Source organism: Diadema antillarum, unplaced genomic scaffold, assembly GCF_040938485.1.
Source record: "Diadema antillarum isolate AM-2024a unplaced genomic scaffold, OU_Dant_1.0 seq00000561_RagTag, whole genome shotgun sequence".
Taxonomy (NCBI): domain Eukaryota; kingdom Metazoa; phylum Echinodermata; class Echinoidea; order Diadematoida; family Diadematidae; genus Diadema; species Diadema antillarum.
In genome coordinates, this window is record NW_027271500.1 from 261,662 (window position 1) to 289,038 (window position 27,377).

Consider the following 27,377-nt stretch of genomic DNA (forward strand, 5'->3'; position numbering starts at 1 on the left):
TTGTCAAGTGTCGCTGCACGTACAGTTCGACCTAGCTCTTATCTAGACGTGTCAGGACCGCTGCTCATCCAGACAGGGGATTTGGCCAGATATGGGAGACTCGATGTTTGATACACGCAGCTGCCTACCCAATGGTACCTTGATAATGTAACCTATTGCAGGTGGCGTGCACTGAAACTCTTTCTTTGCTATCAGCACAAAATTTGGGGGTAGTGAATGCCTGAATGCATGCTTATAGATGAAAATTTGATGTGAATGTATGTTAATTATGTTGGGAATAATATGCAATTCATGTGAGTTTGTGTTGGAATTTTGTTTGAGTTTGAAATCCCCCTTTTCCCCGCAATCATTAGATTGGAAAAAAAAAATCACGGCAAGATCGCATCCGGATAGTAGAGAGATCAAGATAAAGGAAGGCCAGATAAGAGAGGTCATTTGAACTATAGGCCTATGGGTAACACAGTACAATTTGTTTGAAATCGGTTGACTCTTAAGTATACAATGCAGTACTTCAACAGCTGTATCTGCTATGAAACTCAAAGAGAGTAAACTCACAGGTTGATTACACTTCACAGAGTTTGACCTGGGCCCCATTCATTAAAAAAACTAAACTAAACTAAACAAAACAAAACAAACAAACAAACAAAAATGCCATGATGCCAACTCTTGCTGCAATGACAAGCGTCATGAAGAATCCTGCTCCCTGATTGGCTGTTGCACGATGAGAAGTTGTCATTCTGGTGAGAATTGCTAATATTATACACTTGTAACACCTTTGATGAAACGGGGATAAGGACTGACATGGTTACAACTTCTACAAACTTTAGGGAACAATTTGACACCACCGGCGGTCATACAGACAATACATTACTTTGGGGGCCCACAGCATTTAACTCTCTCACTACCATTTGGAAGATGTCTGCACACAACGTCAATATCACCTGGCAGTTGAGGTCCCAAGAAGCTTTTAAAGACTTTACTCATATTGTCTACCAACTTAAAGCCATTGCAACTACATCTCTGTACAGTAAAAATAAATGTAGGGCCCTCAAGGATTTCGGCTGCACCTTTACTAGTTTGAGTTACTGTAAATAAGTAAAAATTTTGACACAAGTCATTTTTAACGATCAGCCAGATAAGATGAATTTCGCACGTTTATTAATTTTGCCGATGGTCGCGACAATTGAGTGAGCACCTCAATCAGCTAACCGGTGCACGAGGCCAATGAGTTGCACTGTATTGTTTGCCGACTTGCAGCCTTCACAACTATACAACAACAATAAATAGAGGGTCCTCACAGATTTTGGCACAACCATATTACAATTGTCATTTGAGTTACTGCAGGGGAGGTGCGAAAGTGGAAATTTTCACGCAAGTAATTTTTTCATACTTGGCCAGATTTGTATTCATTTTTTATCTTTATTTCATGAATGGTCTCCATAATTTAGCAACACTTCAAACAGCTCACAGATGTATGGGGCTAATGATGAACATCCAGTCAGCCACTCTTGAGAAATCTTTACGAGTACTGTGAGCACTGATGTACATTGTAAGACAGCAAGTAGACATTTTTTTTTTCTCATTCTAAAATCATACATGTAGCATGGCTGTTGCCATTACCATGCAGTTAAGTAGGATTCTTTGTACTGTCATGCTTTGATTGTACAGCATGATCAAAATTTCAAATACGTCATAATTTGAGACGGGAAATTTCATCAAAGCACTTTCCATTACTGCACTCTGTTGTGTTTCCCACTCATCTGCAAAGATTCTATGAAAAGGATGCATCTATAACAAAATAGAATACAAGTAACAAACATACTACAACGTCGTACAGTCCATCACACCACCCTGTTTACACTGCGATGATGGATATTAACTTTCTGTAATCTATCATACAATTGTACATATACCCATCTACACAAACATGGATGAATTTCCAGCAACCATGTCTTTTATCATTTTGTCTTTTCTGTTTGTTGCTGTTGGTTTTTTTTACTGACCAGAGGGAATTACAATCATGGAAGTAGCGTGTAGATAATGAACATTATGGCCAAAATTCACAAAAGTAATTTTGATTTGCCCATGGATTTCTGTAGTTTTCTACTGCGTAATTGCATATCAACATCGCATATGTACTCCCAACAAACATCAAATAATGAGCGCGTGCTGACATATGATGCACATGAAAAGTACAATGTGTGCATATTTTGCCATTGTTTATTTTGTGAAGTCCGCTTAACCCATGGGTTTGATTTAAACCACCTTTGTGAATTTAGGTTAATGAAAGTTTGAAACAGTAAAAGCACAGAACTTTTTCACTTCTCTTACAGTCATATGTACAAAATATTCACACATTTTGGTAGGCTAGCTACATTGATTATTCACACTTATTTTACACCATGTACATTGTACAACATGAAAATTCTAACTTGCAAGGGTTTTTCACGTCTTACCTTCATTTCTCATAATTCCACATAATCAGTACAAGAGTTTAGCCAATGATACTTTTTTTTTTGTACACACTATAAAAATAAGTTAAAAGTGTTTGTACATTACCCGCATTTAGATTGGCTCTGAAAAGTAGTTTACACTTTGATATTACAAAATTAGGGAATGAGCAGTACATAAGCAAACAAGCTTTTAAAGTGTATCTTTGGCCAAAAAGAATTATTTTTGATATGTGAAACTGAAAGAGACACATTTCAGTAATCCATTGCACCATCTTTCAGAGAAAATGGGTCATTAATTAGTGAAATAATGCATCTCAAAGTTTCCAAACACACTGTGTCTGGGAGATTCAGGGACCGCTGTGGTTCCGTAACCCAGTGCAAACAATAGGATTTGCTGTAGTCTTGCCTCCCAGACCCATTATGTTTGGAAACTTTCAGATGCATTATTTCACTAATTAATGACCCATTTTCTCTGAAAGTTGGTGCAATGGACTCCTGAAATGTGTCTCTTTCACATATCAAAAATAATTTTTTGGGCAAAGATACACTTTAATGATTTCACTTCGAAATAGAGTGTGTCTGAATATTGGTCATAGTTTAGATTTTCTTAGGAGATCTAGTCCATCATCAGCACATAATTTAAGAGTAATGACCTAATCATAATTTGTGTTGGTGCTCCAACAAAGATAGAGTCTATGTGTGTCCAATGAGTGATGATACATCTTCAACATTAATAAAACAACATCAGAATTCTGTAAAATTAATAACATGTCAAACTACACACATTTATATTCATGAAATGCTGATGAAAACATTGAAAATTGAAATTGAGAATTGAAATTGAAAATTGACACTGACAATTGAAGTATAGCTTGGATACTCAAATACATTTCATTTTTTCAAAATCTACACCCGATTTATTCAAAATGATGGCAGAACACAGAATCATACAAGAAATTTTGTCTTCAGGGTCAGATATCAGTGACATCAATGTCTAAATCACTATCGCCATTTGTGTCTCGCTTCTGAGGAGATTCCTTCGAATCACTCTTCGCTTGAACCCTACTCTTTTTCTTCTCCGCATCGTCTGCATTGAAAGGATTGCGACAACCTTTGCACTTGCATTTGCCACAACCTTTTTCCTCCATGTAGCATGGACAGCGATTTCCACAGCAGGTGTTCAACCCAGGGTGCCGGTTCCACGTCCCGCAGCGACATCCCGAAATGGGCGGGAGAGATTTGCCAGCTTTCAGCAACTTTGCTCGGTGGCCAGATATCACCAGGGACAATTTCTTCGGTGTGTCAGGTCCCAACTCAGACTCTGTTGGGCTCAGATCCCCATTGGTCAACTTCTCCTTTGTGCTTGGCTCCTCCCGTGGCTCCTCCTCCTTTGGCTCTTCCTTCTGTTCCTCCTTCTGTTCCTTCTCTTTTATAGCAGTCTCCTTTGCGCTAGAGATTTGCTTGTCTTTCCGCGACTCATCTTTGTGACTTTTGTGCCTCCTCTTCTTCCTTTCACTGCTGCTGCGGCTGCTACGGCTGCGGCTACCCGAACCATGCCTCGATTTCTCTCCGTCAAGCTTTCGTTGCTTGTCCTTGTCGCGCTTCTTTTTCTTCTTCTTTGCTTTGCTCTTGTGGTCTCCACTGTGGTGCTTCCTTTTAAGCTTTACTCTGGAACTGTCCGAGCCCGAAACTGATGCACCGCAGAAGGAATGATGATTATCACCAGTATCCTGATGATCTGGGCTATCCAGCCCATTGCTAAGGCCATCAAGTCGCGTGGGTGATCCCACTTCCGGGTTACCCGATCCGCTGGCGCCCGACGGTGCAGGGGATCCCCCGTCCCCCAGGCCAGTGGAATCACTATCCCGCTGGCGCTGGCGTTGCCCACGACGGCGGCGCGGTGACTTTGAATTGTTGGCTCGCGTCTTATCGTGTGAATTCGCCTTAGCCAGTATATCGAGGATATTGAGGGTTTTATCGGTGCCCATGACGTTCGCGCTCTCGTGCGTGGCGTTGATCGCCATTCCCTCCTGAAGAATGGTCAAAGTGCTGTTGGATTCACCGTTCGCACCTACGAGGCTGCGTGCGATGGGTGTGGCAGCGATATATTCGCATAACTTTTTGTAGCAGGAGAGTAGTATTCTGAGCTGCAAAACGTCAGCGAATTTCGCGTAGTCCTTGCACCAGCTACAAGATGGTTTTAGGAGCATTTTACCCCCGACACAAGTCCGACAAACGAAATGCTGACAGTTGGAATCCGTCGGTCCCTGAGGGTCGTCGAGAAGAGCTCCACACACACAGCATGACAAAGACTGGCGCAGATAGGGCAACAAGCGATAAAGATCTGCCCAAGATTCACAGTTTTCAAAGTCTGCCTGCAAAATGTATCGGCACGTTGATACATAAAGTGTGGTTGCATTCATATCTATTGTGAATGTGTCCGAAAAATAAGTCGGTAAATTATTATAGTTTAGTTTTTTCTGCAAATCCCGCCAGATCACGACCTCAGCTGAAGCGACGCATACCAGAAAAAGCTGTAAATCGATGTTTACCGGTGCTATTGACGTCACTTATTTGAACTTTGACATGCTGACCTTTCTCAAATGATCATTTCATCGAATGATTCAGACTATAATTTGGGGGTTTCATTAAATGCTAGCCAAAAATGGTGAATATATGTCTATTACAGTTTGTATCCTTGAAGAAAAATACGTTATACACGAGAAAAAGTAGAAAAGATGAAATGGTGACTGGTGCCCCGGAAGTAAAAGTTTGACTATTCGTCAGTCGCGAAATGGCGAGTGCACGCGTAGCTGCCGTCTGTTCCACGATTAGAAATGGCATTTTGCTGTCAAAATGGCCAGCAGTTGCTCAGAGGCAATACTGTTCTGTGTCCGAGATGACAAAAGTCATTGAGAGAATTGATGAAAAGCGGCAAAGGGCCCTGCAAGGTGGCGGCCAACATAGGATCCAAGCTCAACACAAGAGGGTAACGTTTGCTCAGTCCCGTCCAGTATGAAAATTGTTAGTGATGCCACAGGCTACAGCCTGCGCTCCGCCTGCAGCTGCGTGATGATTCTAGAGGACAGATAGGGTACCCCAGGGTTTTAGTCTACTTGCTATTGTATTGCTGCGGAAATTGTCGAGTAAATTTATTCCTGGACACTAGCTAGAGTCGAGTAGAAGTGTGATTTTTTTTTTCTGTGATAGGCAAGGTTGACTAAAGCCAGGCAAGGGGCCGAAGAGCGCACAAAGCCGCAAAGGAAATGCATTTTGGTGTAAATTTAGAAAAAAAAAATATTATACTGGAGTATCTAGCTAGACAGAATGAAGCGCATTTTCATTTCGCCCGGGTTGTAGAGTGGATAGCTGAGTGAGAGGGCGCGAGTAGCAAATTGTATTAAAACTACCCTCCCATTTATGTATGTTTTTGAGTCCATTGTTTGTCAGTGCGCGCGTGGCATGTATGAATTCTGGTAAAATTGTATTCATCACTGTTCATCGTCAAAAGTAGTATGGGAGAACTCTACGCAAAAGAGTAAGTTTATAAAATAAAGATATGGTGAGTTTTCTTGACTTGTATTTTACTTGGTGATCCAGGTTGGTCGCTACATCGACATGCATACATTGTCATTGTATTAAATGCAAGCTGCCCATAATTAGACAGCAGTGCTTTTTGTTGCAATGTTGGTGGCCAGAGTAGAAGTAAATTGACAATAATTATTTTGCATAAACATGATAGTGATATGTCTAATCATACTCGAGGTTGCTGTGCTGTGGAATGTCATTCAATTCTCACAATGCAGGATCATGACCAACCATTTTGTCAAGATCTGCAATATCTTGTCCCCACTTTTAATTATGTTCAGAAATTAAAAAGCAGGATTTAATACCAAATTGACTTACCACCCTGTAAGAATGAAGTGATATTCACCCCAAAATATGCTAAATTTATTACATATATTGCATGCAATGTCCACCTTCCAGATGCTAGACCAAAATAGAATCTCCTCTGATCTGTTTTTGCAGGGCAAATTGACAGCACGGGAAAGAGTTCAGCTGTTGCTGGATCCAGATTCTTTCATCGAGTATGACATGTTTGCAGAACACAGGTGTTCAGACTTCGGCATGGATGCTGATGACAAAAAGGTTCACATTTTTAATATGTTTGTTCACAGCAGGGAGGTGCTAGAGAAGGAGAGACAACTACTGCTCTCCTTTGAAGTCATGCGCGGCACCGCCGAGAAGTTATGCGTTCAACTACAGGTGTTACCCATGTGCTTTGACAAAAGAGAGCATCAATGATGGTGACTAGCGCTCTCACATCTAGAAATACTAGCCCCTACTGCAATTCGCTCTCTCTTTCAATGTGATGACAACAATGAATTTGTGTACCTTGAATTGGAGCAGCGAATCAAAATGCAGTGTAAAACAGACAATTTTAACAGCAAATAGTTTAAAAACACGCTGGAACACGCTTTAGCGGAATACTTCATTTGAAAGATCAAAATATCCCAGATTAAAAGATAGAAAACTAACATGTGGAAATGTGCGCATTATAGAAAAATATTAGGTTTTTAAAAGGGCCTAATTTTCATTTCATTTCGATTTGCGCATTACGAAGAAACTAGAAATACATGTTTATAATATTGAATTCTTTCTGATACTATTCTAAATCAATTCGAGTATTTCATTTAAAATTTTACGGTGAAATAGAGCTTGTAATTCAACGAAAGGTGAAATTCGTTCTTCGTCTCCGAACTTCGTCTTCAACTAGAGCGGTGCCGAGCATGACTTCAAAGCGTAGTGCAATGCTAGACATCCCATTGTAACGCCTTGAACCTAAACATGTGTTTGCATGAATTACGAAGAGTTGCCGCTCCATCTCTGTAACACCTCCCTGTTCACAGTTTTGTGCCCAAGCCGTTTGTGCATACCTTGCCCAATGGTAGAGAGGATAAGAATCTTAATTTTCTAAAGATAAAAGAAAGCGCTGTATGAAATATGCATTCTTAGAGTTTCTGCAGAATATCTCATACATTAAAGCAATGTAGCTGCATGTACAGTATGTGAAGAGCGTGGAAAGGCATATTATGACCATGTGCGTGAGTGAACAGTATGATACACAATTTTCTGGAATGTTTCGGAAACGTACTGTATTTCTTATGTTAAATGATGTTGGATGATCAGTCTGCAGAAGGATGTATTTAATGTTGCTATATGTACATGTTATGAGGTACAGTATTGATGTTTATGTGATACCATGTGGCTTTCAAAAGTGAAAATTATCATGTTTGCCTCAGAACCAAAAGTCATTTTGTTTATCAAAGCAACAATAATAATGATATAAGAATGATAGAATCAACGAAAAACAGAAACCAATGTAGACCTGTAATAAAAATGTACACAATCAAGGTTTAGTACTGATAATAATAATAATAATAATAATAATAATGATAATAACAACTAGACACAATTTGTCTAGCTGCCAAAAACCATAAATGTAATTCTCCAAGTCTTGATTATCCCTCTCTACTATCTATATGTAACCAAACAAGATCATATTCGAACACACTTGCATATATTCATATAAATTCTATTTTCAATGCTGACCCCTGTGTAGTTTCCAGGAGATGGTGTTGTCACCGGTCATGGCCTCATCAACGGGAGGGTCACTTACGTCTTCAGTCAGGTATGTATGTCCTGTTAACCCGTTGAGGACAGACTGATTTTGCTACAACACGCATTTCCCATAGACACTTACCCGAGTATACTCGGGACTCGTCCTCGATGGGTGGTTAACCTAGCAGTTTAGAAATATGTACAGTCAAACCTGCCTTAGCAGCCACCTGTCTACAGTGGCCACCTGCCATGATATACCATCACTGAAAATAATCTCCCCCCCCCCCCCCCCCCCCGAAAAGCCATGTTAAATAACCTGTCTATAGCAGCCACCTGTCTAGTAACAGACACTTTTTTGTTTTCTTTGGTTGGCTGTTATAGACAGGTTTGACTGTATATGGAACCGTGTGGACTTTTGATGTCGTGCACCTTTCCATATTTGTTTTTCGAACTACTTCTTCTCACTGAATGGGAAAGACGTGTCCTCTCTCAGATGACGGCTCTTATTTTTCAAGCATTTAGAAATTAGAGTTTATATATAGAATGGAGTTTTCCAAGATAGACTATTTGCATGCCTCCTCTCAGAGCGTGATTATCGGGTGTATGTCTTCCGTCAGAAAATAAATGTCCTTATATATCGATAGCAGGCAAAACTAAAATGAAGGTGATAATGTTAAGCAGCTAGAAATCCTTTTGTAACACAAACAGGTACTAGTGTTTTCTTTCTGTCTCATCAATGGTCAAATCATATGTCCTCAGAGAGATAATTATCTTACTGTGAAACAAATGGGTGATATATGTCTCCTTTTTCATAATTTTTGTCATCATTAATCACATTTCCAGATGTATCACATATTTTGCATATTCAAAATATGTGATACTTTTCAACTGACTTTGTTTAATAAACAAGTTTATTTCCTCCTTGTATCACTACAAAGGCTAGACCTCAATATCTGAAATGGGGTGGACAAGCTATTTTTAAGAATTTACTTTTACTGTAACAGTTACTAAAATCTATAGGGATTTTTGTTTGTTTGTGATAAACCAGTGTCATCGAGGATGCAATAACGTATTATTTGTTCCATGATGTTAACTTTGATATGATTGCTAAATTAAAAGAGATGCATTGTGTGTTTATGTGTGTGTGTTGATGGTTTTCCATACCAAATAGGCAGGGTTTTGTGTTGACTGTCTTGTACCACTGTCGCCTCCAGGATTTCACAGTACACGGGGGATCACTGTCCAGTGCTCACGCCCAGAAGATTTGCAAGGTCATGGACCAGGCCATGCAAGTGGGGGCGCCAGTCATCGGCCTCAACGATTCCGGTGGAGCTCGCATCCAAGAGGGCGTGGAGTCTCTGGCAGGCTACGCCGACATTTTCCAGGTAATCCATTTTAAACTCTTGCAATATCAAGTTCATAGTAGTTGTGATACATGTACTATGTGCACTGGTATTTCCTCAGTTTTGTAAAGCTGTGCGGAAATGCATGATTACACAACATGCAGAAACACTGCCGGTATTGCTCAGTACTGCACTAAACCAGTTTACTAACACACATAGATTTTGTGAATACCATACCTTTATACATAAGGTCGTTAATGAGGTCTGCCCAACAAAGCAACAAATAATGCATGCAAACTTGACTTGGAGTATTGAAATACATTGAATTATGCCGGTGGATGGAATGATATATTACTGGGTCCACGGAGAAGAAAAATATCTGTAAATGTGTTAACATACACTGTATTAAAAAGTGAGCTGTGACCACCATAATTTTGAATCATGAAGTTGAATAGTATATTACTTCTTCCCCAAACACATATCTGACTAGATGCATGTTTCTGTCCTTCCTGAGGACCAATGTTTTAAGTCGATGGATCTTGTGAATCACCTTCGTTACAATGAATAAACATTTGCAATATATTCAAGTTTGCACAGCTCAATAAAGTCATCATTCAGTGAAAGAAGCAAACAAGAGGGCTGAATCATTTAGCACAAATGGCAGTTGTAATAATGATAATAATCATCATCATCATCATCATCATAATAATATGATATGACTTGTATTGTACCATATCCATTCTGTAGAGTGCTAAGGGGGTATGGATACTATATTTACCCTGGTCACTGGATAGCCCTACATTATGTGTTTATCATGTAAAGGGCATGCTGACTAATACTTTAAGGCCCCTCAACAGGCGAGTGCTCCACTGATATTTCATATTTGATGTTTTGTTCGGCAGAGAAATGTGATGTCCTCGGGAGTCGTGCCACAGATCTCCCTGATCATGGGACCATGTGCTGGTAAGTGGAGAATTGAGGCAGTGGTTATCATGGTGATTGACTGTCAAAATGTTAAAAGATGTTAAAAGATGCATCAGATAAATCGTTGAGATAGAGGAATAGTTAATGGATGGATCGAGGAAATGAGTATATAAATATACTAGCAGCACCCGTGGAAATCCACGGGTCTAAGGGCCCCATATTTTTAGATTTATTTATATTTCTTTCGCCCCGTTTTATTAGTTGAAGCGAAAGAACTTCGTGTTTGTTTATTTTTTTTTAATATATATACATGAGTCCTCTCTGGCCCCCACAGACACACATCTTTTCTCTTCATTCGTAAGCTTGAAAGAAGCTTACATTGTATGTCATGATTCATACTTTTTTTACCACATTTTCATTATAAAATTATTTTTCCTCCCAACGCAATCCCATCTAATAAGTTGTCGTCCGTTCCTAATGTTAATACACCTGTTTGATCGATCATTACACACACATAATAACACACACACACACACACACACATACCTTTTCGGTTCAATAAAAAGATGCAAATGGGTTATATCATCATTTATATCCCTTTTCCGACATTTTTATTGAAAAAACCCGTCTGTGCTCCTTCCACCCGATGACAATCTCATCTGACGGTTATGACTTGTTTCTGAAATGCACTTGATGGATCATTCATTGTTCCCCCCTTCTCTCTCTCTCTCTCATTCTGATGTTCTTTAATTTCCTCTCGAGGACATGTGTCTATATAGACAAAGTCAGACTTTTCATTAAACCACCCATTCATGTGACTCGGACTTTTGTGGTATTTTCTTACTTCATGTTTTATATATTTCATGTTTGTTTGTTTTCATCAAAAATTGTGGTGTTTTGTGTTTATAGAATTGTCACTGGAAGTACGCTAAGTATTCCACTGCTCAGTTGTACAGGATATCAATAAGAGTGTGAGAACACGTGTCTGCATCAACGAAATAAGGCCTTTTAGAAAATGACCTGACAATTTGACTCGGATTTTTGCTGTTTTTTGTTTTTGACTTCAAATTATTTTTTTCTATTTCCTTATTTTACTAATTTTCGTGTTTTGTTTGTATTGTCATTTTTTTCTGTTTTACCCCCTTTATGTGGAGGAATAGGATCGAGAGGGTCTGGACGTGCATAAAAAAAAAAAAAACACACACACAAAAAAAAGAGAACAAAAGTATACTATAGGGACGAATGATTATTCTAGGGAAGTGAAGGAAAAAAGTTCATTTGTCCATGACACATGTCCGAAGTCATTATGTTAATAAGTAGGCACCCGTTGGAATCCATGGGTCTCAGGGCCTCGTATTTTTCTTTAATATTTCTTTTCCCACGTTATGGGGGGAAAGAAAAATATTTTTGTCTTCATTTGCTCCCTCTGTTTTATTTTCATCACCAAAACTTGGTTTGATGGACCATAAAGAACCACACCCATTTTATTTCCACTTGTACGGTAATTTCAAAAATAGGTGGTCGGCAAAGCGAGGTTTCCTCTACATCCGCACATGTCTTATGATCATTCATGTGTACAGCAGCTATGACGAATGGACAGCGGCGCGTGTAATCTGAAATGGAAGGGCACGATCGGCAAGGATAAAAATTTAAGTGGATGTTTAGCCGTCCTAAACAGTCTGACAATGATACCCGACGTGAGAGCAAACTAAATGACGTACCTGAGCTGCACAGTATCCTGTAGTTGTGCAAAATACAATAAAATAGCAGCATTCGCTGTTTTCATTTGGGCACGCCAATGGCGAACTGTACGTAAATGCCCTTGTATGACCGGCTCAATGCATACACATATCTCTCAGCGATATATTGCCCGTACCCGGTACCCATAGTGTGTGTGTCATGTCTCCGCGAACGATCAGCTGGGCGAGCGAGAATGCTCACTGTGCTACCGCCACAGATTGTATAGAGTTCTGTGTGTGCGACCTGAGCCTGCGAGCTGGCGCGAGCTGTACTAACCCGTATACATCGTGTGCGTGTGTGTGCGTCCAAGAACGATGATAGAGCTTTCGCCAGGCACTGACGCGGGATACCAGCGCGCAAACGCTGCATGTCGGTGTTTGTCTTTTGTTTTTCTTTGTTTTTTGTACCGCTCTCGACATCGACTTGGAGGAGGAGCGCGGACGAAACCCGAACGGGAAATAAAAGAGACCCTCCCGCTGCCGACGGCACCGGTCTCGGGGGCCCGGAGCCGGTGGCTTCGGAGGAGATAGCCGCACAAAATAAACCACGGGAAGGCATGGGGGCCATCCTTACGCGATTATAATATAGGATGGTTAGATAGATAGGTAGATAGATACTGTATATGCTATATATTTAGTGAGTCTAAATTTTTGCAAATCCGGGACTTTCCGACGATTTCGTGAGTGGTTAAATTCGCGATCGTGGAGTACTGTACTAAATGGAGAACTGTAAATGTGTGCATTGCGTTCATATCGGAATCAGTGTCATTATTTTCACATACAAAGTATCTTTAATTTCGCAAATAGCACCTGACTCGCGAAATTCGCGAAAACTAAAACCTTGTGAAATATTCGGCGTATACAGTAGATAGATAGTAAGATACCAGGTAGATCAATAGATGGATAGATGCATGAATAAATAATGTGAGAGAGAAGAGGAAACATATTATTGTAGTTTTCAACAGACATGTCTCAGTAATCTCCCAAATAGCTAACAAAATTCTTTCTCGGCTTTGACAGAAATGCTCATTTACAGACCTTATGTGTATTCAAAGGTAACTAGCATCTGTTTACCAACTGAATCTGTTGTACTCCTACAAGTTGTATTAAAAGTCTTGTTTAACTCCCTGTTCAAATTAGATATGAAACATTTGATTATATTTCTCCTCCCAGGTGGTGCTGTTTACTCTCCCGCTCTCACTGATTTCACCTTTATGGTGAAGGTACGTTAACATCTGTCGTTATGTCTTAACATTTGTGGCTCTTCGACTTCTGGTGTGAAGTCTGTAAATCATCAAAACATTCATCTAATGTGCAGATTAGGTAGTGTATGTAAGTATAGTTGGAAAAAAAAAAGAAGAAAATAGTATTTCAGTCCTCCACCTCCATTGACATTTTCAAAAAGAAACTTAAAACCCATTTATTTCTAGAACAGAACTGATGATTATGTATAGTTGATTATATGTTTGTTTTGTTTGTTTGTTTGTTTGTTTTTGATAATTGTAAAGCACTTTGAAACATGTTTGGATTAAGCGCAACAAAAATATTTCATATTATTATTATTATCATTATTATTATTATCATTATTATTATTATTATTATTATTATTATTATTATTATTATTATTATTATCATTATCATTATTATTACTACTACTACTATTATTAATATTATTATTACTATTATTTCATTGGTCAAATGGGAAGACAGATTAGAATGCTATGTAGGAGGGAATGTTGGTTTTTTGTAATTTTTTTTATAATTATTATCATAACTCACTCAAAGAGGAAATATGTAGAAAAGCTAAAGTGAAACTTTGGTTAATCTCTGTATAGGGAGGGAGGAAGACCTGATGCAAGTAACAATTGTTATAGGTTCCAAATAGTGCGAAATGAAGAATTGAATGATAGGTGAAGGTCTTTCAAGTGGTATTTACATGTATTTCTCTTTGATTGTACATATTGACCATATCCTTCCATTTTTTCTTGCCGTGGTTACTTTCACAAGAATAACTTCTTGATTTTCTCATTATTAGGATACCTCGTACTTGTTCATCACTGGACCTGATGTTGTAAAGGTAAGGAGGTACATAATCAAGCTTCTAATGCCACCTGCTATTCCCAAAAAATTTCATTCTAATTCTATGAGAGAAAGGAAGAGAGTTAACACTGTTAACAATCATGCTGGTGTATGACCTAACATCACCGATCACATTGATAGATCAGTATATTTTGTCCATATTACACAGCTCTCCTAAAACCTATGAATTTACTGTGTATTGCAAACTCAGTAACCATGTACCTATCAACACCTCATCAAGTACATTTTTTTTCAAACACTTGATACAAATCAAATCAGGCTGCACACACTTGAAGCAAAACTTGAATTATTCAAATTTATGAAATTCTTTCATCAAGGTTTTGGGTGTTTTTTCAGCTGATTATTTATTATTTATGTCGATGTAGGGCAATTTGTCACCTAGTTGCAATCAGGAAAAAAAGAGCTTAAATTAATTCAAACAATGTTTGTACATGCAGCTTTGGAAAACTAGTTCTTCCTAAGTCAAACATCAACAACAACAAAAAAAGAACAATCACAACACTTCACATTGCCAGGGTTTGTTTTATTGAAATGCTGAAAAACAGTGTACCACATTGCAGTTCTGCCACTTTATATTCTTGTTTCTGATGTGTAGTAAATCCTAGAGGTTTGAAAAATTATTTCAGTTACTGGATTGGTAAGGAAAAAGACAATTAATAAAGCAAGTATTGCAATTTAACTATCTACTTAGATTTGGGGTGAAGGCACTCTTCCAATGTGGTGCAAGCCGTGTTGTAAATACATGAATTTGTGTACCCCTTGAAGAGTTTTATGATAATTTTTCCTTTTCCGGGGGAATGGCATTTCATTTGTTGATTTGGTTCCATGACATTTGCTCCTGCGCCAATTGCTCCCATGAAATATCTGCACACTGAGCCAAACATGAAACCTACTGACAAATATAACCCTCACCCTAATCCTAATTCTCACATCAAAATAAACCTAAAACCCTATCACAACCCTAACCCTAACCCTAAATCATTGGAGAAAATAAGACTGGAGCAATTGTTGCATGAGCAAATGTTGTGTCACCGTTAATTTATTTACTTGTTTCTGTGTTATTCATCTTTGTTTTGTGGTAGTGCATTTTTTATCAAAAAAGAATTTCATTTTGTTTTACATTACAGGGGAAACTCGGTATAACGAACACTGCTATAACGAGATATCGGTTATAACGAGGAAATTTTCTCGGTCCCAAATTTCCTTCCACACAAGTCTATGTAAAATGCTACTCTTATAGCGAGATCGGCTATAACGAAATAACTGCTATAACGAGATAAATTTTGTGACTTCCAAACAAAGAAAAACATAGTAAATCAAGCCTGCTATAGCGAGGTAAAGCAAAATGCCTTCGGTAAAGCTTTGCCTTTACTTCGCCTGTGCTATCATCTTCCGAGATTGTAAAGCTTGATGCGCCCAAAACTGTCTTGTACACACATAATCATTTTCTTCAGTGCACTCCAGCTAGCACTGCATGTTGTACGTGTGAAGTGTGTGTGTGCACGCACACTGATACATGCAGAAAATGTGGTGGGACGGCCATATGTATACATGACATCATCATGACGTTTAGCAGGTGTGAGGCAATCTGATGCTGTGATTGGCCTTCTACTTAGGGAATTCCCCGTCTTCACACACACGCAGTCATAATGTACATCACACAGAATGTGTCACATACACACACAGCATTGTGCAGACCATATTCAAGCTTTCCACACAACACACACCCATACGATAACCACATACCAATCCGCAGACGATCTTGATACAGTCGCAAGCTATATAAATTCACAAATTCAAACATCTACAATTAATAAGAAACACATTCTTGATATTGGATTTCCTTGGCGAAAAACATCTTCTTACCCATAAAGGTGAGTAATTACCTCACACACAATATCAAGTTATCAGTATTGATTGAAATATGATGGGTAGTCCCACATGTGCAAATTAATGTCTTTATTTTATGCCTTCTTTTATGCCTACTGATATAACGAGATATCGGCTATAACGAGGAAAATGACTCGGTCCCGACCATCTCGTTATATCGAGTTTCCACTGTATTTTGTGATTGTGGTCTGTTCCAGGCTGTCACGCAAGAAGATGTCACATACGAGCAGTTGGGAGGGGCCAAGACTCACACATCAGTCTCAGGTGAGCTTATACAGAGAGAGAGAGAGAGAGAGAGAGAGAGAGAGAGGAAAAAAGATCAGAGTGACCAGTGTATGGCAGAGAGAAACAAAATACAGTAACTGAATTGTGTTGCAGTGCTCTGTAGCAGACTAATACCATACTGCTCCTACAAGTCTAGCCTATACTAGATATTTCTTTTGGACAGATAGGCTGTCAAGTTCTGTAAAGCAAGATATTTTGCGGCATGAAATTTTTGCAAATTGGAGCCAACAGCCTTTTTCGCGGTGTAAAATTTTCGCAAATTGCCACTGGCATTCAATGCATTTGGTGTAGACAGAACTTTCATGTGCATTTTAATTTTACGAATCTTTGCTGTGGCAAAATTCATGAAATTAAAATGCATGCAAAATTTCTTGTTTTACAGTATTGTGTACTCTTTCAAAGTCATGTGTAAAACGTTTTGTGTCATGATTCTGCTTTTATAATTTTGAGAGAGGCAGTATTCTCCATCTTCAAGATGGTAGTTGCTGTAACAAGTCCCCATACACTTTCATGGCATCAGTCTCAAGTCAATCAATGGATGAGAATGTGAAGTACGTAGATTGTCGTTGCATTGAAAATGTCAGATACTGTCAGACTAGTGATCATCGTGTAATGTTCGTGAGGATGTGGGTGTCTCTGTAACATTTCTCAGTGTCAGCATCATGGTTCTTAAGAGAAAGAGCTCTTGAGACACCTGCATCCCATGTGCACATGACTGGGAAATGGTCATTCTCTTGAGTTTATATTTGACAATATTTGCATCTGTTGAAAGGTTACACAACATTTGCCCTGCGACAATTGCTCCGGTCTTATTTCTCCGAGGACTCCAGGTTAGGGTTAGGGTTGTGATAGGGTGCTAGGTTTGGTTTGATGTGAGGATTAGGATTAGAGTTAGGGTTTTGTTTGTAGGTAGGTTTCATGTTTGGCTCGACATGCATCAGAGCTGTTGTCTTAGGAGCAAATGTCATGGAACCATGTTGAAAACAGATGAACTACTATGTATAATGAACCTTTTCACAATACTCTTTGTGGTGTGTGTTGTAAGTGAGTATTACACGATATTGCTTCTGCCCACAGGTGTCGCCCACGGCGCCTTCGAGAACGACATCGACGCCCTGAACCAGATGAGGCGACTCTTCAACTATCTTCCCCTCAGCAACCAGGACGCGTCTCCCGTCATCCAATGTGACGATCCTCGGTGAGTCAACCCCTCCCCCGCTGACAATTCTGAACTTGCCCATTTACATTTGAGCCAATGATAGATGTTGTAAACACAGGAATTTTTGCAGTACATTGATTTTCAAGTATTTTGTGCTGCTTCTGGCTAGCACAAATTCTAAAAACCCACAAAAATAACTTCACAAGTTTCACTGCTCATTTTGAATTGGTTGACTATTGCGCAAGACAAATTCAAGAACCTGCAAATATGTTTTTGAGCCGCTCAGCACGAAACATTTCCGGTAATCATGTGAAAATATTGACGTTTACAGTAGATGGAACAGCTGGAGTCATGTAAGGGTTAGGAAGAAATGTAATCTCTGGGCAGTGTAGAAAGGTGACCCTTTTTCGTGTGCCACTCCAAAGCACAAAACTCCTGGGTGACCCGTAATTACTTGTACAGTCTTTTTTATTTGATGCCATTTTTGCAAGTCTACTTTGTCACCTTTGCTTGTCTGCCCATAATCAGTGACCGCCTTGTACCCATCCTGGATGACCTGGTTCCCTTGGAGTCCAACAAACCTTACAGCATGAAAGATGTCATCCTGGCAGTAAGTAATACAGGATTCATTCTTGTCATGTGACCACAGCAGGGCTGCCAAGTCTCGTTGATTTATGTATTACCTCCGTCAAGGAAGGAGGTCTTGTGATCATTGGCGTTGGTTTGTCTGTTTGCAAAAATAACTCAAAAAGTTGTAAACAGATCTGAACGAAACTTGCAGAAAAAGTCAATAATGACACAAGAAAGAGATGATTAAATTTTGGTAGTGATACAGGAATTTTTATGGAATTTGGAAGGATTTGTCGTCTCTTGGCATGATAGATTCCTTATTTTACAAAGACTGTTTGGATGAACCATGGAAGCTTGTGGAATCAGGGGGGTGTTTCATCAAGTTAGTCAGCACTGACAAGTTGTCAGTCTCTGACAATAACCATAGTAACAGTCAGTGACCAGAGCATCTCAGCCAATCAAAACCAAGGATTTTGCTGAAATTGTCAGTGACTGACAACTTGTCAGCGCTGACTAAATTGATGAAACACCCCCCAGATATCAGTCGATGTTAAAGGGAATCAACTGACTGGAGGATGAGGATGTTTGGAATTCACACAGATACCTTTGTGCTGATGTCATAAAAGACAGAGATAATGATGGGGTGTGGGGAGGGGGAGTTGGAAGATGGCAGACATTCACTTTTTAGGTCACAAAGATATGCAAAACACTCACACACAGATAGACAGACAGGTATGTACACACACATTTTTAGAGTAAATTTTTGTTTTTCATCCAATTTACATAACATTACACAATTATATAAAAGTAGATGAGCTTATTTTTTTGTTTGTTTGGCATAGGCTGAGGCAGCACTCCTTTCAAGTCCTTGAGGCAAGCTGAACAACCAGAGATTACACATTCCTGGGCCATACACCTTGACTCTTGAAGTTATTTCAACATTTCAAATGTTTCCTGTGTTTTATATTCATCTCAAGAGCATATTCAAAGCTGCTGAAGTAACTTGTTTGTTTTTCTTTTTTTCACAGACCGTAGATAACAGGGACTTCTTTGAGATCATGCCAGCATACGCCAAGAACATCCTTGTTGGCTTCGCGCGGATGAACGGTCGCACCGTGGGAATCGTCGGCAATGAACCGAAAGTTGCCTCAGGTTAGATTATGTCATCATCTTGACAAGCAGTTTGCCATTTGTATCACCAAAAAAAGATATGTCTGGAACATCCTGCCGATAGTGACTGTTTTTCATGCTTTAAACAAGAAACACTTCTGGTCATGTAATTGTCTGTCTGGTAAAGGGCAATTAGAATAAGTTTTGTTGCCATAGTCATAAAAGTCCATCTTTTGTCATCTGCTACGATAATCAATAGCAACAAAACATTTGTTAAACTATCATCCATCTCCACTCTTTCTCTAATGAATAAATAAATGTTTAAGCAAACAAATTGGGGTGAAAATATAAATGCATAGATAAATGAATAGATGAATAAATAGATACTATTGTTTCCAGATCTTTAAGTTTAAAAAAAAGTCTGTTTGATGTGAGTGGTTTGCAGTCATCGTAGAATGACTCCTGTTGAAATCCAGCAGCATTATCTCAAGTAGTGATTCTTGTTCTTGTTTGCCTTGGTTCCTGTTGTCAAAGATTTCTGTCACATTGCCATATGAAATCATGATAATGTCTTTGTCACATTTTTAAAGACATTTGAGGCCAATATGTCACTCACTCAGCTGGCTGTATTATGCTCCATTGCAGGCTGCCTTGACATCAACTCGTCGGTGAAGGGCGCCCGCTTCGTGAGGTTCTGCGATGCCTTCAACATCCCTCTCATCACATTTGTGGATGTGCCCGGATTTTTACCGGGTAAGACGGTAACACAAGAGGACAGAGGCATATTGCGATTTCAGTTCAGTCGTGTGTAGTGACGTGTCACCACAAACCAGACAGATGGTTGAAACGCCACTATGTTCTCATTTGTTCTCTGCTGTTTTATATGTTGGGTTTTTTTTTTGCCATTCATAGAAACACATAACACAAAAATATTTTTCATAATAATGCATGTAGGTCAAATTGTTTGCAATTATTTATGTGTCAGTGTGCTGTATCATATCTGTAAAGCAGATGTTGCCATGCTTATTGCTGTTTTGCATATAGAAGCTGAAATCTCTCCTATTTCTGGCTAACATTAAGACAGAAAAATGATAGGTAAATTACAAAGAGAAAAGAAATGCATCTTAATTAAATTGGATAGCAGTGATCACGCTGGTAAAACTTCCTGAAGTTGAAGTTCTCAAAGTTTTGCCAATGTGACCACGACTGAGTAGGGCCTAGAAAGGCCCTTTCCTATCAAGAACATTGTTCAGTTTTGTGGATGTTGTTGTGTCAAGTCATGATGTTTTTGCAATTTTTGAAATTCACACCTTAGGATATGGTTTTTTGCAGCCCATATGTGAGAGCATGAGGAAAACAAAGAAGATGTGAAATATTTAATAAAGATGGAGCAGAGCTTATTTTTCAAAGTTCATAGTTCAAAGTTCAAGTAGTATTATGCTCGGTTGATATCTATCCCTAGGGACCAGTCAGGAGTATGGAGGCATCATCAGACACGGAGCCAAGCTTCTGTATGCCTACGCAGAGGCCACAGTACCAAAGATTACGGTCATCACGAGAAAGGTGAGTATGCTGGCACTGTGGATAAAGCTTGGACTCTTATAAGGGGGAAGTTTTCCTTCATATATTTTTGGATTGAGTGAATGTAGCAATAATAGTAAATCTCAGCAGCAAAGTTTGACGAAAATTGGGCAAACCATCAAAAAGTTACGAATAGTCTTAAAGTTTAGATGCAGTCATTGTTGGATGACTACGTCAGTTTGCAATGTCACTGCAGCACAATGATACAAAGAAACTAAAGAAAATACCCTGAAATTTCTTTCTGTATATAAAGTACACATTCCTTTCACATGTTACTGACATGTGTTATGGGTAATATTATTCCCCCTGCTTTCTGAAACGGGTAAGTCAATGACTCTTCCATTTCACTAGAAAACTGAAATTTCCTCTTCCACGTAGGCCTACGGAGGAGCATATGACGTGATGAGCTCAAAACATCTGAGAGGAGACATCAACTATGCCTGGCCGACCGCTGAGGTTGCCGTCATGGGGGCCGCTGTAAGTAATACACCAATTATGCATGGTAGTGAGTGCATTTTGGCCCCATGTAATGTGCAATTTGCATGGAGAGCCCCGGGATAATTTATTTCACACCAAGGTCTGTAAGACGGGAGTGCAGTATATCCAAATAGCAAATCAAGCAGAATGCATTGTTTCAGCCTATGAATGCAAAAGCAAACATGCGTTATTTGTTTTATACAATTTCTCTTCCGACGACAGAGCTGCCCCGTCAAAGAACCAATGAATGAATAATTGAATTGATACCAAATGTACTATACCTGCACTTCAGCAAGTGCAGGTATTTCACATTTGGTATGGTATGTTTTCCGAACTCCCATGCAAATGATGTCACAGTGCAGTCCACTGAGTATCATGTGACCTGATTTCAACCAAGCAGATTACAGAACATTCTTGGAAGTTGTGTAATGTTATGTGCTTCATATCTGGTGAGAATGGTTGAAACTTGTGCGCAATTTAATAGTACAGTTTGTCTGTGTGATTGTGCATTAGTCACTGTGTACAGAAGAGCAGTACATGGACCTGATGTGTCAGATTTTTTACGCAAACCATTCACATGACATGTGAATCTTGGTGGTGGCATATACAATTTCTTTTGTATGCTTGGCTGGCTGCTTCACATATTTAGATTTTAAGTCTTCCAAATATTCCAATACTTGATCGTAAGAATGATCAGTCATTTAACTTTGTAGCCATTTAGATATGTAAATATCTGAATTTTCATTTATCCAACTACAATGTACTCACTTTTTCAACTGTGAAGGTATTCAGACATCCAAATATTTCAATATCCTCAAACAAATGTAGACTTATTGTGCATCAGAGTGTAGCTGCACTATGTAATTATGCTCACTGCTTATGTAATTGAGTCATCGTGGGTCGATTCATTATCTGTAAATATTGGAACATCATTCCACATGGAGTCACTACCTGCATGATTTCTCGATGGGATTTTGTCCGTCAATGTAAAGTCATCTGTGCACGCTTATTTTTCTTAATGATCGGATTTGCAGGGAGCAGTGAAGATCATTTTCCGCGATGGCCAGGAGGTAGCAGAGAGGGAACGAGAGTACATCGACAAGTTTGCCAATCCTTTCCCCGCTGCCACGAGAGGTTAGTGATGAAAGAGTTCAACTTGTCCCCTGCATCGGTGCGTCGGTCAAAGAAGTATTTACACTTAAAAGGGACGTCCACCCTGAAAATTGATTTGTGAGAATAGGCACAAAAATTAGAGGAACAGAGCAGTGAAAGTTTCATCAGTCTTATTAAATCTAAGAAAGTTAAGATTTTTTGAAGTTGTGGTCAAACACAAATTGGCAATTACATGATGCCATATATACAAAGCCTTCCCCCATTTGCTCTGTTTTTTATTTTCCTATTAGGTAAATTTCCAATCATCCATTCCCCCTAATACATACAATCATTGTAAAAAAAAAAAATAGTCTGTGCAACGTGTGCATGTACAAAAATGTATTCCATCATCAGTAATGAAAAGAAAAGAGAAATTTATGCCCATTTATGTCTTGGGCAAATGAGAGGTGAGTTTACATGCTGCATCATGGAGTTGTAAATTTCTTCAAAATTTTATTACTCATTTTCTTATTTCTAATCAGAATTTGGTCAAACTTTCATTATCGCATTCCTCTGAGACTGAAGACATTACAAACTCTTCATTAGTTGTGTGCATTTTTTACTCTCGATAATTTTCGTCATTTAATGTGTCATTGTTGTTTCCAGAGATATTAGCTCTTCGTGGTTTATCATTGTGTTTTCTTACATTTCATGCCCTATCTAGGGTTTGTTGATGACATCATTCCCCCCAATGTGACGCGGAAGCGAATCTGCCGCGACCTCGACCTTTTGGCCAGCAAAGTCCAGAGCAACCCGCCCAAGAAACACGCCAACATGCCACTTTGATGATAAAGCTGGATCAGTCGGTAAAAGAGCAGAAAGTTCAGGGCATTGAAAAAATGAATACTATTTCAGATTTGGGATATGAGGTATGATGTCTTAACCGTTTGCTTAATGCTAACAGTGAATAGGGATTGGGTGCAGGCATGTAGATATAGGGGAATCCTAATAAATGTGAATGATAATGCAGTCGACATCGATTGCCATAGGGACAGTCCAGCCATAGTCTGGGGAAGGAACGGCGTAAAGAGAACCAATGAAGACCAGGGCCTCGTTTCATAAAAAGTTGATACGATAACAACTCTTGCTGGAATTGCAATTGTCATGGTAACGACAAGAATCCAGCTTCCTGATTGGCTGTTGCTATGGGAAGTTGCCATTCCAGCAAAAGTTGTTATCCTAACATCTTTTATGAGATGGGACCCAGGTCTTCTAGAAGCTTCTGAAACAATTATGTGAATGTGTCACATTGTGTTTCATTCAGTAAAATTTTCCTCCTTCTGTCTTTCAAGAGACTTTTTTTTTTTCATTCAATAACTGGTATACTGTCTATCTTGAAGAAATATTTGTCTCTACTGCACAACCATCTCTACGTAGAGGATGCTTCTTTTATGATGATCTTGTATTCTGAAATAAGGCAAACAGAATATTGGGAAAGGCTCCCCAGAGTCTTAAGTGAGTATAAGCTTTTAGAACTTCCTTTGTTTGTTATTCAAGAAAGTTTTTCATGCGAGGTCATTATGCTAAGAAAATCATTTTGCTTATATCTTGTGTGCAAGCAGCACATTTTGCACATATATACTTGCACTGTCGAAACAGCATCTAGAGAAATATTAAATGAAAATGATGGTATTTAACCAAAATGATGCTTCCCCTCAAACATACTAATATTTTGTTCTATCAGTGCAGTATTTTCATTGAATTTTCCATTTTGACGCTGTATGCAAGAAACTTTATGACATATGAGATATATCCAGTATGCCATAGTCTGGTCCTTTTTTTTTATATGCTTGTCACTCATTTAATCTCAAATGTGTAAGAGCTCTCGAGGGATTTCCTCACACTTCCAACACGATGTGGCATCCATTTGTCTGGGAGAACTGACATCATTGTTATAGGAAACCAAAAATCTACATCACTCAGTATTTTGTATTCAAGTTTCTCTTTCTGATCAGAGGAAAGAGAATTTTGCTCAAGACCATTGCGTGTTTACTTGTGTGGATTTACCCAGATACTAGAGTGCAGGATGTGTATGGATGCATTTGTGCTTTACCTCAAACCTATGGGACTGATATTCTGGTGAAGAAATAATGTTTGTTTTATGTATTTCTCTGAAGTCAAACCTTCACCCATGTCTGTCAAATGTTTGGAGGACCGAGCTGTCATTTAACCCTTTTTGTGCTATGGACTTTGCACAGTGTATACAATGCTATGGGGTTTTCTGTGTCTATCAGCCCTCAAACCACACAAAGGGTTTACTGGTTTTCCGTGGTTCAATTTTGACATGTTGGTAGCTTGGTTTGTGATATGCTTCTTCCCTCGTGAACTACTTTTGGCAAACTTTGAGTCAAGTGCAAAACACGAAAGGAAAGAAAATGAAGCATTAGTCACACACACACACAAAAAAAAAATAGTTGCTCTGATCCAATATAAAGTGTGCTGTATTTCAAAGTCTTGACAGTTGTAGCTTAAGAGTGCAAATTTGTTATCACTTTAACTTCATCAACTCTCATGCAGTACTTGTGTTTTTCTTGTCCATAGTGTTTGTGTGTGTCAGAAGAACACAGACATTAAACGGACAAAATTCTGAAGCAGTATTCTCAACTTTTGTGAATTTTACATAGACATTGGCCCAATTATTTTGATGTGATTTTGTCACGTGTTCTGGCCAAGTTTGTGCAGTGAAAATGATGTGCTGCTAAATGGTTTTCCCAGCCCAAAACTGCCATTTTTTAGCAGTTTTAAAGAGAGTGCAGACTACAGTAAAATGATGCAGTGGGATGATGGTTATAATGACCAGAGTTTCACTTGACTTGTCACCGTGGTATGGTAAATACCAATACGCGTAATATATTGGTATTGAATGCTTTTAAAAAGTTCGTATTTCACTGTAGACATTTACATATACAGTATATTTTATGAAAAAGTCATATTTCACAAGAGATTTGCACGCAAATGTATATTTGCTAGCATAAAGTTGAAGATATTGTACACTCTGATATACTCCAATACAACATGGAGTTGATAAAGGGGGGAAAGTACAAGTATGAAATGGGCATGTTTGATAAAGAAAATGGCATCTCATTTCTCTGAAGTTAATGTTATACTAGATTATTGAGGGAAATACCATGTGGTTGAATAGTACCATGTTTGGCTGAAAAGAGGTGTAACTACCTTTCAAGTTCTTGTTTCTCATTTGTGTCTGATGGGTGGAAAATCTGTGAGCATAACTTTTCTATCAAGTGTTGCACAATTTGTAGTTGTAGTGCAATAGATCTATGATGTACTGAACTGGGGGAAAATGTGTACTTGATATTTTTCTTGTGATGCAGGAGAATTTGACTCGCTCACCGAGCAGCTACAAACGAACCGCTGCGTTTCATCATTTACCATTTGAGGATATATTAATATAAGACTATCTTTGCTCAGAATGAGGGCAAAAAAAAAATACTTGTAAGATATGAACTATATTGTGGTGAAATAAAATGCTGATGGAATATATTCAGTCTTCCGTGTGGATTTGCTTGTGTTTATCGAGCTAGAAACTATAAGAGGCAATTCCTGATGGCAAATTAGTAATTAAATCTATTTAAAAAAAATTACATGTATGCTACACTGAAAGTGTGTACAGAATTACCACATAAATTGTGCAACCGCTTTGACTTTTATGATAACTCCCTCTTTCTTTCTTTCTTTCTTTCTTTCTTTCTTTCTTTCTTTCTTTCTCCCTTTTTCTCTCTCTATCTTTTTTTAATGTATGTATGTATGTGAATGAATCAAACAGTAAAGCTGACCAGAAATGAAAATGAGATATGGCCTAGCACATAACTGTGGAATGAAATAGAATCACATTGTGTAGGGCGGTACGTAAGAAAAAGTTCTGATAAAACGGCACTCGTCCAACTTAATAATACCTTTATTACCATCATGTGATTAACACACTGCCGACATCCTCTCACGAAAATCTGCATTTATAAGTAGAGTTGCAAAGAATAAAAATACCTCACAAGATTTCAAAACCCAGCGTTTGGAAGACGAGACAAGCGGAGGAACTTCGCGAGCTACATTGTACATGTATTTCTTTCGTAAATCAAATTGCCAATGCACAGTGAACTATGTTTTCTGTCAGAAGTACTCGGATGTGAAGCTATGAAATCACTTTCCCTTCTTACCATCCAGGGGTCGCGGAAACGGGGGACGGGAGGGGATCCCCCCCCCCCCCACACCCCCCCCACACACACACACAAACACACACACTGTTGGTTCGTCACAAAAAGAAAAAATCGGGGGAAAAAATCTGGGAAAATTCACAACACCAGTGAATTTCAATTTCCGAAGATTCTCCCCTTAGATTCTTCACGATATGAAATTGGCTGGCAGAGGAAGAAATCATGACGAAATTATCTGAAAATGAAGCAACATTATGCATTGTTAATGCATTACAAATAAGGACACTATGCAGCTCTTTCTGATTAGCAAACTAACATAACTTGTTCACATCCCTAATTTTGATATTGATTTTCTGCTGTCGTATCTTCCCGAATATAGTCAGATGGTATACACGTTGTAGTAAAGGTTAAATCTGGTTTCGTGAAGCTTAGTTTCATGCACCATCTCATCTTAGCCAAAACTGCGTTTCTGTGTTAGGACCAGCCAATCAAATTCTTTGGGAACATTGGTGAACATTGCTCGTTTAACCCCTAAACCCCCTCGCCATAGATCCGTCACAGAAATTTATTCTGTTTGTAGTCCAAAGTAGTCCAGTTTGTAGTCAGTTTGTAGTCATTTAGTTGGCCAACGACGCAGGGGACGAAATTTCACTTCAATTGTCACGCACAAATAAGATACGTAAGAACATTGATCTTGATGCAAAAGCTCAGGTAGGTGAAATCTAAACACACTTCAAAGGTTAGATTTCGGCAATGTCACTGCTGTATACCTTCCCGGCACACCGTCAGAGAAAATTAATGCT

General features: G+C 38.8%; 2 protein-coding genes across 2 annotated transcripts; one reads left to right on the forward strand and one right to left on the reverse strand.

Moving 5' to 3' along the window:
• Window positions 1-3,389: 3,389 nt before the first annotated feature.
• LOC139734966 (uncharacterized) lies at window positions 3,390-5,042 on the reverse strand. The gene is made up of 2 exons (XM_071645742.1): window positions 3,943-5,042; window positions 3,390-3,849 (listed from the first exon to the last, which is right to left on the reverse strand). Exons 1-2 carry the CDS (start codon window positions 4,874-4,876, stop codon window positions 3,425-3,427), a joined length of 1,359 nt encoding a protein of 452 aa, XP_071501843.1. The 5' UTR covers window positions 4,877-5,042; the 3' UTR covers window positions 3,390-3,424.
• Window positions 5,043-5,247: 205 nt separating this feature from the next.
• On the forward strand, window positions 5,248-23,191 carry LOC139734967 (propionyl-CoA carboxylase beta chain, mitochondrial-like). Its single transcript, XM_071645743.1, has 16 exons — window positions 5,248-5,442; window positions 6,483-6,602; window positions 8,077-8,145; window positions 9,290-9,460; window positions 10,321-10,381; window positions 13,255-13,304; window positions 14,117-14,158; window positions 16,269-16,335; window positions 17,434-17,554; window positions 18,044-18,125; window positions 19,114-19,237; window positions 19,841-19,948; window positions 20,658-20,758; window positions 21,155-21,253; window positions 22,288-22,387; window positions 23,070-23,191. Exons 1-16 carry the CDS (start codon window positions 5,248-5,250, stop codon window positions 23,189-23,191), a joined length of 1,632 nt encoding a protein of 543 aa, XP_071501844.1.
• Window positions 23,192-27,377: the final 4,186 nt, after the last annotated feature.